Source organism: Anser cygnoides, chromosome 1 (genome assembly GCF_040182565.1).
Source record: "Anser cygnoides isolate HZ-2024a breed goose chromosome 1, Taihu_goose_T2T_genome, whole genome shotgun sequence".
Lineage (NCBI taxonomy): Eukaryota > Metazoa > Chordata > Aves > Anseriformes > Anatidae > Anser > Anser cygnoides.
The window spans coordinates 121,685,502-121,701,452 of NC_089873.1; the positions used below are offsets into that span (position 1 = coordinate 121,685,502).

General features: G+C 37.3%; 1 protein-coding gene across 2 annotated transcripts in view; it reads right to left on the reverse strand.

Annotated features, from left to right (window-relative positions):
* Window positions 1-727: 727 nt before the first annotated feature.
* PRRG1 (proline rich and Gla domain 1) overlaps window positions 728-15,951 on the reverse strand; it is a 32,869-nt gene continuing 17,645 nt past the window's right edge. For both annotated transcript variants that reach the window (XM_066980327.1, XM_066980330.1), the window contains 2 exons: window positions 12,434-12,594; window positions 728-4,681 (listed from right to left, as the gene is read on the reverse strand). In XM_066980327.1, coding sequence (XP_066836428.1) covers window positions 4,157-4,681; window positions 12,434-12,594 — 686 coding nt within the window. In that variant the 3' untranslated portion in view covers window positions 728-4,156. The remainder of the gene's footprint in view (window positions 4,682-12,433; window positions 12,595-15,951) is intronic.

The window sequence follows — 15,951 nt, forward strand, 5'->3', positions numbered from 1 at the left end:
TGACAGCTTGGGAAGTTGCACACAGTTCCTCTTTTTGCACTTTTGTGACTGTTTGCACTTTTTTTTAAATGACTGGTGTAAAACTGCACTTGTGTTCATGACATGCCTTCTGTAATGCTTCACTTACCTCTTCAGCAGACTGCAGTCATATAGTAAACTAGAGAAAAATAACAGGGACATATCCTATTTACCAGCAGCTGAGTGAGAAAGGATGACACAAAGTTTCTCAGCTGGAATGGATATCTTTAGTTTCTAGCACATATCACTATAAAAGGTCTTCTTATTGCTATTAAAGCTTCATTCAGTCATTGCAGAATGAATCACAGAGCTGATGCAAAATTCTGCACTCATTCTTTCAAACGGCTGAAGCCAATGTTGAAATTGTCATCTTGACTACAGTTTTTTCTAGTGTACTGTTTCCTTTAGTTGTAACAAAGAATAATTTCTGCCTTCCCTCTCTGCTTGTGACTTTTATTTAATTATAGCTACAACAAATACTTTTCTTTAATGGAAAATAACCAAATTCACACATCTTGATATTCTTTCAAAAGTCTATTTTTTTATCAATCTACCCAGAACCAAAATTTATATTTTAAATTATCAAAAGAAAATAATTGATTCACTGCAACTGATAAAGCACATTTAACAATCAATGGAAATTGAAAGAGCACCACTTAAATACAGTTAATACTACAGTTGTGTAGAATTGATATTTTGAAGCACTAGAGGCATTTAAAAATTTTTATTTAGCATATCCAAAAACAAATGTTACAAAAAATTTTCTATAAACATAGGCAAGAATGTTTAAATACGATAATTTAATGTAAACCAAATCCCTTTAAAATACTCAATACTGTAATCAGAGGTTATTTACACCCAGTGAAGACAGAACAACCTCCACTAATGCTAATCATCATCTAAGCACAATTAATTTCCATAATTTCTTAAAGAGTGACACTTAAATATAAGATAGTTTTAGTGGGTAAATCATCTGAGTCCTAATACAAGATGAAATTTAGTGTTACATTCAAAAGTGGGAAAAGCAGTATCCTGACTGTTCAAGTCATCAGTCAAAGCAGTACTGCATTCAGACTTGGAAAACCTTCAGAGAAGTATGAGAAATTTATAATGTTTATTGCATAATAATGCAATTACAAGATAACAATATTCAGCAAGTGCCCTGGAAAACAAAGCTGTATAAAAACCCACTACAAAAGAAATTTTATTCTTCAATCAGATCAAAAAAGCCAGCCACAAATCTGAATTACTTTCCCACATTTCACAAAGAAAAACAAAATATTTGGTAATTTGACATTGTTCCAACAAGAAGAAAGCTGTTCATGTCTCAGAGGAAATACATTTGGATAACTGGCACATGCAGATTTTATTTGTTTATTTACGAAAGTTTATTCACCAAGACTTAAATTTATAGCCCAAAATAGCATTCATACTCACGCGCATGGATGCAGAAAATGCATGGCCCAATAAATTCTAGTCACAGATCATTTTCGATATTTGGTTGTGGTCGTTTTTTTTTTTGGGAAGACAAACATGTTTGCATTGCACGTAAAAGTATCTCCAGGATGCAGCAACATATTCTACTTAAGAAACTGAAGTGTGAAAGCCATTAAAACTGGTAGTGGAATACAGAACAACAACGACAACAAAAGAAAAAAGGTGGCTCATCTCTAAACCAGACTGCCCATGTTCAGGGGTAGACAGCTGCTGAATGACCTAATGTGAAATTGGTGATCTCCATGCATTTCCTACATGAAAGTCATATATCCAAACAGAAAAGTTACTGCTAAAACTGCCAGCTGTGCTGGCAGGCACAGAAGATGCCAATATGGCATGGACATTGATACCAGCTCTTTGAGGTGGCTCCTGCTGAGATGAGGCACTTTGTTTTGGTAATGTCTGGCTAAAGGCAGTATAACTGTTGCTCAGTATAAAAGGAGCTTTAACTTCTACAAGTGGCAATTTAGGTCTTTACACCAGAGATAAAACCACTTCAAAAGAAAAGCTCAGACAGTCTAAAAACAAGATCCAGGCAATTCTTACCACAAATGCCCAAAATATGTTGTAATCATCTGCCCAATATCTGTCATAAATAATAAATATAAATAAGTCTCATATTTTTTACTACACTTTGGCCTGGAGTTCCATCCATTAACTCCGGTAAATTTGTCTTTGCAACTGAAGAACCCCAGCAGACAATTTAGGTAGCCTACTCTTTGCCAAAAATGAGAATATAAAATTAATCACAGGATCCTAACTTCATTTGTCAATCCACTGTATCAAATTCTTACAGAAGTGTGTATAAGCACATCCATGTATGATCATACACTTCTTTCTGGCAATTTTCTGTAAACTTCCTTGGATAAAAGATGGGCCAAGGTGCCATGAGATAGTAGATGACAGCATGCATCTCAGAAATTAACTGAGGACATTAGCGGTGGTTTGAAATGGGTGGCACTGGTGTTTCATTTGGAAGAAAATACTGCTTCAGTTTTTTGTTTCAAGAAAACCAACATAACCCAGTAATCTTTCAGGGCTAAATACATTTTAGTTGGTGCTAACCGATTAGTGGAAAACAACAATACTGAAGTTAATGCCATGTTACATTGGTGTGAGAAGAAAAAATTGAAATGAATGTTGATAAGCTAAACTGAATTATCAACTCTTAAATTAAGCAGGAAAAAAGAACCACCACACTACAGCTTGCATCAGCTGAATTATCAACAGTATCTAAACCACTTGGTTGAAATTCTATAGAAGCCTCTACTTTAACTTGCATCAAGCCTGACAAATACACATCTCTTCAGCCTCAAAAAGTCACTCCAAACTAACACTTGGGTGTATGTCTGCGTTGTGTTCTTAGAAATGCAACACAGTGGGTCCTCATGGTTTGGCCCGACATCAGGTAGGCTCTACAGCTCACATATGGAGATAGCTGAGCCATGCTGGCGACACAGTTTCTGGAGCCAGCCTAGATTACCGTGCTTCCCAGCACCTTACTTGAATGAGCAAATGTGAAATCAGCAATAAATACTTCAAAGCTGTTGAAGAGGTATCAAAAATGCCTGCAACAGATTTCTATAGCCCCTAATACAAGATGCACACATGGTACATCTAAGTATGCAAGAGGCAAAATATTATCAGGATTTTAGGAAGGGGATCTTATTGTTGGGGAAAAAAAGCCACACACCAAATGCTTTTCCTTTTTCCATTTAAAAAGGAAGAGTAATACCTTTGGGTTCATACGTTTATGGATAATGGATAAAATCCTGGTCCCAGAGAAGATTATGCTAGTTTTGGTATATACTTCCAAATAAGCAGGATTTTATCCAATCTTCAGCATTTCATTCTTTAGTGTTGCATGAATTTTCAAGTTGTAAAGTTGTAATATGCACACTTCTCATCCCTAGAGCACAGGAATAAAAACCAGATAGGAAAACTGAAAGGAAAAGCAGAACACACAAAAAAGTACTCTTAAATTCACTGATTACTGTCTTCAATTATTAGCTTCTAAACATGAATTGTAAAAGCAAAAGCTTTAGAATGCACCTCCCTCTGCTAGGGCTCTGAAATTATTGCTTTTAAGCCAGCATACTCTAATATACTGGTTTGAACACAAAGGCATACTGCTCTTGGCCATCCAAAGGCCCAAGATAGGATGCAGCACATAAAAATCCAAGTGAGAAAAAGGAAATGACCAGACAAGAGGCAATACTGAAAAATTAGTCCCCTTTGGTGTAAATAAGTTTCTAAAACATTGCTTAACAATTCCCCATCGCAGGCAATTCTGAGATTCTGCATCAAGAAGGGAAGGGGATTCCACAAACCTTGTGGGGAATGTGGACAGCATTTGGAATAAAACAAGTGACATCCCTCAAAGGAAAGATACTTTTGAGAAGTACGACAGAGCACCACATTTGTACATGCACTTACACTCTCAATACAGGTTCCTTATCGTTTAAGACCCGCTATAGGGGAAAAAGAAATCCAAGACCCAAAAAACAAGTGATTCTTAAACAAAAAAGGAAGTTCATTATACAGGTCCATTAAATTACAGAAATGCATAATAAGCCAAGATAAAGTGCTACAAGATGATTAGTATTTTTTTTTTTTTAAAGTCCATAGCATTTTTCCTCTTTTACTTAGTACTGGTGATAACAGGAGATAGTGCAATTGCAGTGGCTGAACTGGAATTCACAATGTCTTCGTATTGTGGGGGTGGATCTAAATGTTGTTCAGTTTCACTTCTTCTCATACTGATTTCACCAGTGGCTTCCTCATAGGAAGGAGGAGGATCACAGTTTGACAGCCTTGTGGATATTGAGTCTGACTGTGCATCCGTATAACTCAGACCTCCAGGAGAGAGCCCACTGACTTCATACATTTCCTCCTGTGGGGAATGAACAATGCTGAGAGGCTGCGGAAGCGAACCTCTGCCGTCAGACACAGCACCATCACCCATCGCTTCGTGGGCTCCCCTACGCACGTACACCGACTGTCTACGTGTTTTCTTTTTAAACAGGCATCTCCATATGACAAAAATGACAATGAGGATAACAAAAAGGCCAATGATTAATGGAAATGCAAGGTAAAATGAATACCAGCTATGTCCTGTGTTACTTTCTCCCTGAAGTCCATTTTTGTAGACTTTCCAGAACTCCTTCTAGAAGAGCAAGACGGGATATGTCAGTAACGATAAGACAGTTAAAAACAAAAGAACAAAACAAACACTTTAATCAATCAGTTGCGAATGAATGAGGAAAAATGGCATTTCAAATACTGATGGTCAAAATGAGAACTGGTATGAATAAGCACACAAAATAAATTTTCAAATTTTCTTTTGATGTGTTTAGTGATACAAAAGGCTTTATTTTTTATTTTTTTTTTATTTCACCAATTCCTTGCTACTTGTAACAATCCTGTATTGGCACTTAATATTTAAAAACCTGTAGCACAGGCAGGAATAAGCAAGAAATCTAATCTGCATGCACATCAGCTATGTGGTGGATCAGAATTTTTCAGCATCACTCAAGCTCAAAGTTATTATTTATTTTTTAATTATAATGCACTGATACAATTTGACAGGGAAATATTGTTCCAGAATGTCAGACCAATTTAGCAAAGCACAACTATTTTGAACTGTCATTTCATAAATCAGACCTTCTCCCATCCTCTGGCTCATAAAGCAATTGTCAGCATATTCTGAGTTGCTTCAAATCCTCTCTTTATAGTTAAATATAGCTTCATCAATGTGAGAATATTACACGGCTTACTTATTATACTCTAGAAACTTTGACAACACAACTACAGATACATGGAACAGTGAAAAATGAAGATACAAACAAGGGAAAACAAAGATGAAGGGGGATACTTCTACTTTAAATACTTTTTGCTGTATTATTAATATGCAAAAGCAGGAGTACAACGATCACATCACCATCCAATAATTCTCTAGAGTGAATGCTGTGCAAAGCTAGTACAAAGAAAACATATCCTGCCTCAAAAAAGTAGTCATCCTTGTCTGTAATGTGTGATCTCTATTAAGAAATACTTCCACATACTTCCACTGTGTTTTATAGCAATGTATAATTTAACAAAAAAAAAAAAAAAACCAAACCCTGACAGAAATCCTGAGCTTTTCAGCTTCCTTTAAAAATGCAGAGACCTGACCTCTTCATATTCACGCTAGCATCTACTTTAAATAACACACATACTGCACGTAAGTATTTAAAAAATACTCACCAGGAAAAATGACATAGCCATTTCTCAGTTATTAGTAAATTCAGGTTGCAGACTGACTTTGTGCACAGACAAATCAGATCTATCCCCCCCTTCGTTCAGGACTGCTGCCACATGAGCAGCATTACATAAATATTGCCACCAAATTGATCTCAGCCTGAGTCCAGAAGCAGTCTGGCCTCTTTAGCGTGGAGGCTAAGCTTGCCCTGTGCGAAGCTGGGACCTGGACAACATGGGTAAAACACATGCTCACAATGACTCTAAAAATATACAAAGAATATACTCAGGTTAAGAACAATGTCGTGTGCCTGAAAAAAACAAACAAACAAAAAACCGGCTATCACATTTGTTTGTTTTTTAAACGCAATACATTACATTGTTCTTACCCTTACAGTCAGTGCAAGGTCCAAAAAAAGTCTTATTCCAGAGCAATCCAGAATCACGTGTTTTTCCTAATTTTCAGGGCTTGACATCACAAGCAAGTCATCGCAGCGCCCTTCTGATACGAACCCTGGTTTAAATCATCTCAGCTAAGTCAGGCAGCATTCACTTCAAACACAGTAAGCAAGTCTTGGAAGAAGGACTAACCCCTCTAAATACCTCTCTACAAGGGCCTGGATGCACTGCTCCACAGTGAATCCCAGAGCAACTGTGCTGACTTTGGAAAAGCTTATGGAAAAAAAACTAATGTTAAAAAAAATGAAATTAGCTGCACAACTGAGGCCTAGGGTTCTCTGCATGATAGGAAGCAAAATACACAAAACCAAACACTCCATCTTTCCCCACCAAATCAATAGGCAATTAGGAAGATCTGTTACCTATTACCTTTCCAGCTGGTTTGAATAAAGCAAACTAGATCTTAAATTGAATAAATAATAAATATGTTCTCAACTAAAAAAGCAGAAAAAAGATTGATTAGTGTTATTAACCACTATTGTCTGTACTGGAAACCAAGGTTCCCACTTCACCGCTCTACTACCTCAGTGGCAGCAAAGGAATGATATACAATGTTTATTTCTGAGGCAAAAACTGCAAAGATTTACTGGAAGTCAGCAAATACACTGTGCAAGGGTGCACCTTTTTAAAGAGAAAAGTAGTTTTGATGAAAATTGAAAAAAAATATATCAGTTTTTGCCTTTGTTATGTTGGACACTGTAGAGGAAATGCACCCTTTCCAGTGTAAGGGTAGTAAGCTCTGATGGGTATTTTAGTAATGTTTCCACATTACTTCTAGCTCAGCGTTATCTGCTGGAGAAATGTCTCTGTACCTCGTTCATGAAGCTGAAATACCAGCATTGCTCCTTGTCACTCTTGTCACCAGAGTGGCAGGCAGGCAGTTCAGAACAGGTTACATGGCAGGAGGGTGGCGTGATGGGGGGTGGTCAACTTAATGGTGTGACCAGAGAGGTGCATAAAGAGCTTAATGTAAGAATTTAAATTGCCTTAAGGATGAAAGTAGTTTAGTGTCCACTTTCATTTACAAGTGAGGCAAAGGAAATTCCAAGGCACTTTGGACACGCGCTCGTGTGCCAAAAACTGCAGTGTTTCAGGTCTGCGGCTGTATTACAGAGACAAAGAAATAAAGTTCCTCATAGGTGAAAAACTGCTATGAAACGCTTGTTTAGTCACTATGAAAAATGTTTTCTTTTAATTTTCCCCTTTAAAAAAGAACTTGCTAGTGTATTAAACCCGAGGTTTCCAGCTTGCAGTTTTGCAAGCCAAGTATCAGAGTGAACCATAAAGACTGCTAGTTCCAGAATTTATGGGAAGTGCAGGAAACTAATACTTCAGCTTCGAGCTACTCAGACACCAAGCAGCTCCCCCTCTGCTCTGTCATCCCACAGCTGTGCTGCATGGTAAAGTGACGGCACACAAGCACGACAAGCTACCTGGTCAGAGTCAAATAATGCTCATCACCAAACAAAACTAGGGGGAACTCGGATGAACTTGCACAGTGTGGGAGTTGGTACAATCTGCTATGAAAAAAGAAGAGAAGGAAATAATGAAATCCCAGGAGGTAGCTGTAGAACTAATACAGAAGTTAAAGGGTAATTTGAAAGTTGGAACTCTTACAGCACAAACATCCCTTCCATAGCAGTTGGTCTCTCAAACCAAGAAAACAAAAGAGGATTGTCTTTCTACTTGAGAAAACTATGAACTCGTGATTTATGAAAAGGACACTCCAGCAATCATTTACCCTCAAGCACTGCATAGCTGGGCTGAAAAACTAAGTTAAGTAGGCCACAGAATCAGATAACTGCAATGGAAAAGACTTAACATCATCTAGTATAAGTTACCACCAAGAACTACTTTTCTGCATATTTCTTACTGCTTTAGCATACCTAGTCCGAAATAAAAAGAATCCTCAAAGGCATCATAAATAGACATTTACAGACAAGCTGTCAGGTTTGTTTTCCCTTGTATGTCTAATACTTCACTATTTTTATCTATTCAGAACAGAGTCAACTTCAGTCAACTGGATCTGAACACTGAATTAAACAAGGGGTCCACATGAAAGTTAAGAGTCTTACACACTGCTGTGTATTTCAGCAGAGGCCTTTACTACATTTGGCAGCACTGTCAACGTCAAATGACTCTTGGTCCGTTGTCTGACTTGTTTTTAAAGTTGGACTAATAATATGCCAATCAGAAGAGCGTTTAGCATTCAGTAGGTAAAGGATATGAACAAAGCAATAACGGGAAGTGAGAGTACCTACTACCCTGTGTTCTTCTGGTCTGCCCTCAATTTCAGATGACAGGAAAGAATTCACATCTTCTCTTCTGGGTATTTATCCAGCATTCACAATTAGATACAGAGTGATGCTAGAAGCCTTACTTGATCACATCATTTTAGATCATTTAGATGGTGCCAAGTTTTGAGTTGCTTTCGAAGCTTTCTAGTGATTTTTATTTTGTTTGAGTTGTTTTCCTAGATAAGAGTTATACAGAGGATCTTGCAACTTCTGCAATATTTAAAATAAAGTTTGTGGGAAACACAGAACCCTTACAAAGATGTGACTTTTTTTTTTTTTTAAATCTTCATGCAGTATCGTTTAAAAAAAACAAGTTAATGGAATTGAAATGAATATCAATGCTTCAGTCACTCCCAGGTATTTTGCACAGTAACCTTTCTGCAAATCTTTAAGCTTCCCAACAACCTTTGACTACGGACTAGTGACCACATACAGTGCTATCTGTATGATACAGCTTCTACATATAAATAGCTTTAGATCAGGTGCAGGGTTCACATAACCCATTATCTTCTGACAACAATCAACACAGATTGCCACAAAGAGCGTAAACATAGCCAGGCGGTGATACTCTCCCAGCTTTCACGTCTTTGTACTTCAGAAACTTCCCTCAGCCAAAGCTGATCCCTTTCATTCAACGGTCCCAGATTGATTTACCAATATTATTTTACTCTTATATATCCTCCTTTTCTGAAGCTATGTAAGCTTTTAGCATCCATGACATTTTGTGGCAAAGCAGTCCATGGATCCACTACCCATGGTGAGAAGAGATGGTTCTATTTGCTCTGAATCTGCATCTTCTCGTCTCCTTTGAGGCCCTTTTTATCTCTCCTGTCAGAAAAACGTCAAACGACTCAACTCTGTTCAATCTTCATACTCCTTACAGACATCTACCACATGTTCCCTGGTTCAACTATTTCCAATATATTCTTGTTATACAAGTATTTTCATCTCTTTAGTCATCTCTCAGGTCCCCTGGAACTTCCCCAGCTACTTATTTGCTTTATAAGAGATAGGGAGGTCAGAGCTGCACATGATATGTTCAAGATGCAGGTGCACAGTTGTGTAATTACATTCTCCATTTTGTTCTCTATGCCTTTACTAGGATTCTTAACTTTCAGGTTTTTGTTTGACTGCTGGGCATTATTAAGTCAACTTTTCACTGATGATTTATAAATTTGGATCTTGTTCACAAGGCAAACATATATATGTATACGGAATGTTCCCTTTTCCCCAGTATGCATTACATTTGTCAACATTGAATTTCATTTTCTATTCCACCCCCCCATCAGTACCACACATTTCTGCAAATTCTTTCCTGTCAGCTCTAGCCTTTACTATCCTGGTAGTATAATCTTTATCACTAATTTTATCATTTTACATAATACTTCTGAAGATATTGTCCCCAACGCTGCACAATATTAAAGGCATTCAATATGTTCATGACAGCTGCCTGTATACTTAACGTACACAATGCTAACTTCCAAGAAAACCAATGCATCAAAAATAACTTGAGGGGACTGCTTGGTATTTTAATATTACAAAATCAGACGTAGCCCACCTCCTCAGAAGACTGCAGAAAAACAAAGAACCAAGTGGACAAGATTAAAAAAAATACAAAAGGGTGATTATATGAAACAAAGTACCATGAGATAAATCAGCTACGTATTCTTTTTGAATTCCGATCTATCTATACTATGAAATCATTGCATGTCTGTTATTACGAACATACTATGTTACGACCTCATTCTACTGTACCAACTTCCCCAGAAATCAAGTCTTATCAAATGGCTGTAAGGATGGATTCAACTGTGAGATAAAGGACCAAATAAAGCCTAAGTAAACGATGCTCGTCAGGCATGACTGCACTTTAGTGGAGTTTGGAACCCTAAGGAGGTACCAACAACAGAATTAAGCAACTAAACAAAAAGGATACAGTAGTAGAAATGGATAATGGATCAGGACCTCATTGGAAATTCCCTCTGCACTGTGACAAAGGTTGTAGCACAACAGGAAGTGTAACTATTTCTACTCTAGTATTTCTCAAATACTTCTGCAAGGGAAAGGGTATCTACCGAAACACAGCATGTTCCTCAACATTTAGTAGTGGAAAACAAGCTGAAGTGAGAGGCAACACAATTATAGGATATCTTGAGTTGGAAGGGACCCACAAGGATCATCAAGTCCAACTCCTGGCTTCACACAAGATTACCTAAAATTAAACCGTATGTCTAAGAGCGTTGCCCAAATGCTCCTTGAACTCCAGCAGGGTCAGTGCTGTGACCACTGTCCTGGGGAGCCTGTCCCAGTGCTGGCCACCAGTTTGACCTAACACTGATGAACATGTTTAGGCTATTAGTGATACTGTGTTAGATTTTATACAAGTTGCGTCATTGTACACACTATTGTTAATTACACAATGAGCTATCATTAGGAATAGCCACACCAAGTCAAGTTTGAGAGGCAAAAAACACGTCTGTGCATGCACTTTAAAGCTTTGGAAAGAAGAGCATTTTCAAAGACACCATACATCCTTACTGCATCATTTTAATAAAGTTTTAATTCCAGCCTTTTCCACCTTTCCACGTATGACCACCAACAAAAAAATGCCAAGAACGTGAAGTGTCCATTAGGTCTTTACAATAACCTTTTTTTTCTTTTTTTTTTTTTTTAAATGTAGATCATAGCCAGTGAAGATTAGGACACATCACTTGGGTAAATTCTGAAAGAAGTTCATAATGCTCCCTGTGCCACTCTGCTCACTAGCCTTGCCTGCACAATTTCCCTGTGCAAAAACATGAGAGATGGAAACTTTTTTTTCGAAGAGAAGTTTTCTGAGTCACATTTTCTAGCACCTGTTTTTCACTTTGAAATTGGGGCTGAATTTGAGGATAAACTTTAATCTGGTCTGTCCTGAATTAGAAAAAAATCCTTGACTTTTGCATTAAATATGTCAGATGACACCATCAAAAGCTTACATACTGTTCTTATTAGTTGGGAGGCAATTTAAGATATGTTGGGTATAACGTGCAGCTATTGCATCCAGAGCCATTGGCCCACAATCTTCTTTTAATTAGAGAAGCCAACAGACTTACACAACAATTCTGTGTGGGCAGTATCTGCTTCATTCCAGTCAAGTTAATATATCACTGCCCTTGCATAACGCACAGCAGCACTGAAATTGTTATTCTTTCCATATTTTAGACCACTGCTGCTTAACAATACACTCTGGGGGCCTGCAGAAGTTACCTTCAAGAAAGACATTTATCTTTGCTTATTTTTAAGACTGTGAATAATCTGGCCACTGAACACTTTGGCCAGCTACACTGGCACATGGGATATAAAAGCCTATTTTAAATGGAACGCTTTTTGATTCACATGCTCATTTCATATGAACATACTCCATAAATAAATTAAGGGGCAAGGTAAGTGAACACTTGCGACCTCTGCTTCTATATATTCCCTGTAATAGTCCCAATGCCATCATTTCATCCGAGCAAGACAACAGCATTTGTGATATGTAGGTCAGACTTAAGTGTGTGATGATACAAAAACCAGTACACATGCTATTTGGGTGAGTAGTGCTGCCAAACTACATAATGACAGATTTGTCCACATTTCCTCAAGTGGGGGTATTTATTCATGTTCCTTTTCTTCTCAGCTGCCAATGTTCACATTTTTTTAAGAGCATAATTATCTTTCAGAATTCTGTCCCTTTCAAATTCAGTTTAATTTGGATGAAAGATTCAAAATTTATTGCTGTGGAATCTAGCCATCTCCACTGTAGACCTTATTTGCTTAAAGAACTGTGTCAAAATGAAAAAAAACAGATCTAGTGTAATGTTAGAAAACATACAAACACTCAGCACACCCCAAAATTAATATCAAAACACCTCACCCATCTACAAATGCACATCAATACATACCGTCTTTTCTTCATTTTCAAAAGCTTCTCTTGCTTCTTCATAGGTACAGATTTCTTCTCTGCATTCATGTTCTATATCACCTTGCTTTAATTCTTCCAAAAATTTGTTGGCTCTTGGATATCTTTTTAACACAGAATTGGCTTTGTTCTCTGCTAAGAACACTGAATAAAAGGAAAGACAAGAAAGGTCACTACTGAAATAGATACCCAAAACCTCATGGTAAACATGCATTTTCTTTGAACAGTTTTAAGAAACAAAAATCTTTTTTCAAAGTGTTCCCCTTTATTTAATATGATAAAAGGCCTTTGCTAGTTTTGTTCGCTATTATGAGCATTTGGGACTACAATTTCAGTAGTTATTGCTACTTCATAAACATGATGGACCCCAGTTCCACATCATGTTCACGTAGGCTTAAACAAGACTGAAGCCTGTGCCTGAGAAGAGTGCTCAGAACAGACAGACATATGCTCAGCTCAAGTAATTTCTTAAACTAAGATGACAAAGAACAAACAAAACCTGCTTGCGAACATCAAAAAAGGTATCTGCAACTGCCTGAGGGCATCACAGCCAGAACAGCCAGAAGTTTTTGATGACATAAATATTTCTGAATATTACCTAGTCATACACACCAGAACAGCTGCCTTTATCAAAGTTTAATTCCATCTGTTTTCTTAAGTAACTTTGAAGCAGACTTGCTGCCTTCACTCCAGAAATGTTAGCCATGAAATAGCAACTCTTTTGGGGATGTAGTAGTAGTAGTCTCTCTATTTTCTTAAATCATACACAAAACCCACTATTTGATGAATCAAATCAAATAACCCCAAAAGGCAACCAGTTATGACAAAGGTATTCTTTGCTTTCCTTAGTTTTCTGTTCAAAGAAGAGAGCTGTAAGTAATCTTCTGATCCTTTCCTGGAGGGAAAAAAATCAATTTCTCTGTCAAATTCCCTGACCAAATGATTTCTACAGTAACACATAGCAACTGAATATTGCACTGATTTTGCACATAGCAAAATCCAGTAGACTGATTTACTCAAAAGGTGTATCTGCAGTGAACGGTGCAGAAATTTTCCAGGTATTTCAGGTCAAGGAAGCATAAAGGTCATGCCAGCTCAACACCGTTCTTGGCCTCTCACTGCTAGCAATAGGGGATCTTTATTCAGTGCACGGCCATACTAACCCACTCATGCTGCCTTCCTGACCTATCCTACCATTTCTGCACTGCTTCATTTACAGCTAGCCTGGGACCTCCAGTATGGTAAGAAGACAAACTCTCACTGTCTGCAGAAAGACAGAAACCAAGTGGTTTAAACAATGATTTATCTATGACTTTCTAAGAATCAGTTTGCTACTTTTTTTCTTTAATCATCTTATTTGAACACTAAAATAGCATTTGCAGCAAGTCTACAAAGACAGGTCACTATACTTTTCCTTTCTCGTAACTTAGACGTGGTAGCATTTTTCAGCAATGAAGATACTACCACAATTAGGCTCACCTACTTCACATTAATTTAATTCTGGTAAGTCTCTGTGATGTGTGTACTTTGTTATAAGTCATTAGACAGTCATCTTCCTTTCCAAAAAGATTAAATATTTGAAGATTAAACTCCAATATACCAGTCATTCCTACGCTTTCAGTTGAATACATGTGGTATGTGCATGCGCCACACAAATTACATTATTCATAATGCTGCCAGAGATTCAGTGCATACAACTCTACGACTGCTCCTACTGCAATTTTGGTTTCTAATAGCACCACAGACGAACGCAACGGCACCTCTTACTGTGTAAGTACGTAGTATAAACAACACAAAATTAATTTTTAAAAGTCTCTTAAAAAAAAAAGATAGCTTCTTTATTTCCCACACAATCCTTCTGACTCCCCTCTAGGCCTGAAGAACCAGCTTGCTTTCCACATGCCTCAGCAATCACGGAGAGTGATGAGAAGGAGGATTTGGCAACACCAGGAAGCCAGCGTGCAGCCGTGCATGGGGATGAACTGCCCATGCTCTAAGTACTTCTCACCAACTCCTCTTGCGGGCATTCTTGAAGTAGAACAAGCTACAGCCAAAACACTCTTAAAAGTAGAATCACTGAAGAGTAGATAACACTGTAAATCAACAGTTTCCCTTCCTTCAAAGGATAAAACCTAGGGAATTTCATTTCACACATGGAATCCATCTTTGAAAATAGAAAACAGAAAACTATGACAGCTTTGCACTGGATGCAGAGGGAAAAGAAACAGAAAAACAGAGGTAGCTGACAACATTCTGTTTTGAAACTTCTGGCTCTCAGAAAGAAAGTACAAATCTTTGTTTCTACATGCACTTTGCAATTTCTCAAAGAAGCAAACATAGTAAAGGTTTAAAATCTGGTATACCGTGAAATATTGCATTCACTACATATTGTCATGAGTTTCTAGGTAATAGTTTAGTTTTCAAAGAAAAAAACAAAAAAACCAGCAAAGCATACATTTCTGCTGCAAAATGCATTGACAAAGAACAGCAGAGCACTAAAGCAATTCAATATTCAAGAATGGCCAATATGGAAGAAAATTCACCTTTTTTGTTTAGCAATTCACATTCAGAAAGTCTCTCTTCTCCCACAGTACAGTATAGAAAATGCATATCTCAAAAAGACAAAAAAGCCCACTGAGGATAATAAACCCCACACCATGTTAACCCTGAATGTATCTGCTAAATAATGCTCTGTTCAGATCAGGAACGGCTTTTGACCCTGCAAGACTGGAAAGAATGAAGTATAAAATCGTTCATTTGTTTTGATCTGACATTTTTAAAGCTCTGCACACCCCTAATGACTTTAAAACCTTATTGAGAAGTCAACACCAAGGCTGCAAGGAAACAAAAACATGCACTGATCAAAGCAATCTTGATGGAGATACTGACTGAAATACAGTGATTTAATGAGAATCACTCATTGCCTGATGAATCCTATAAAGAGAGATAGTGGCATCATATTGCAGAAACCACGTTGACTTCTTAGTATTCTATGACCGTCATCATGGAGACATTCTGTCATAATTATACAGGAGGGCGTGAAAAAAAAAACACTCTTTGGGTTGGATTGTCCACCTAACCAAGCTATAATGTGGCTGAATTCACTGCAGCTGTTACTACAAAGCTGAAAATGATTAGGGAAGAATGGCATGGCAAGAATAGAAGAAGTACAATTTACCTTATTTTTTCACTTTGTTAAGGAGATTAACTAACAAATGCAGATAAAAAAATCAAAATGATGAGTTTGGTGTTAATTAAGATAGACACAGAAACAAATAACCTAAAATCCCTTCTTCCTCCCCATATTTTTATAGAATATAGATGAAGGTATACAACTACCAAACATAATGCATTGGAATACATTTATTTCTCAAACGTGCTTGCACTCAGTGCTGTGTGTAACTAATACTCGTTTTTTAGCAAGCTCTTATGTATCAGAAAGCTACAAAAAAAACCTTTTCAAAGTCTTCATCTGACATTATTTTTGGAAAGAGTAATATA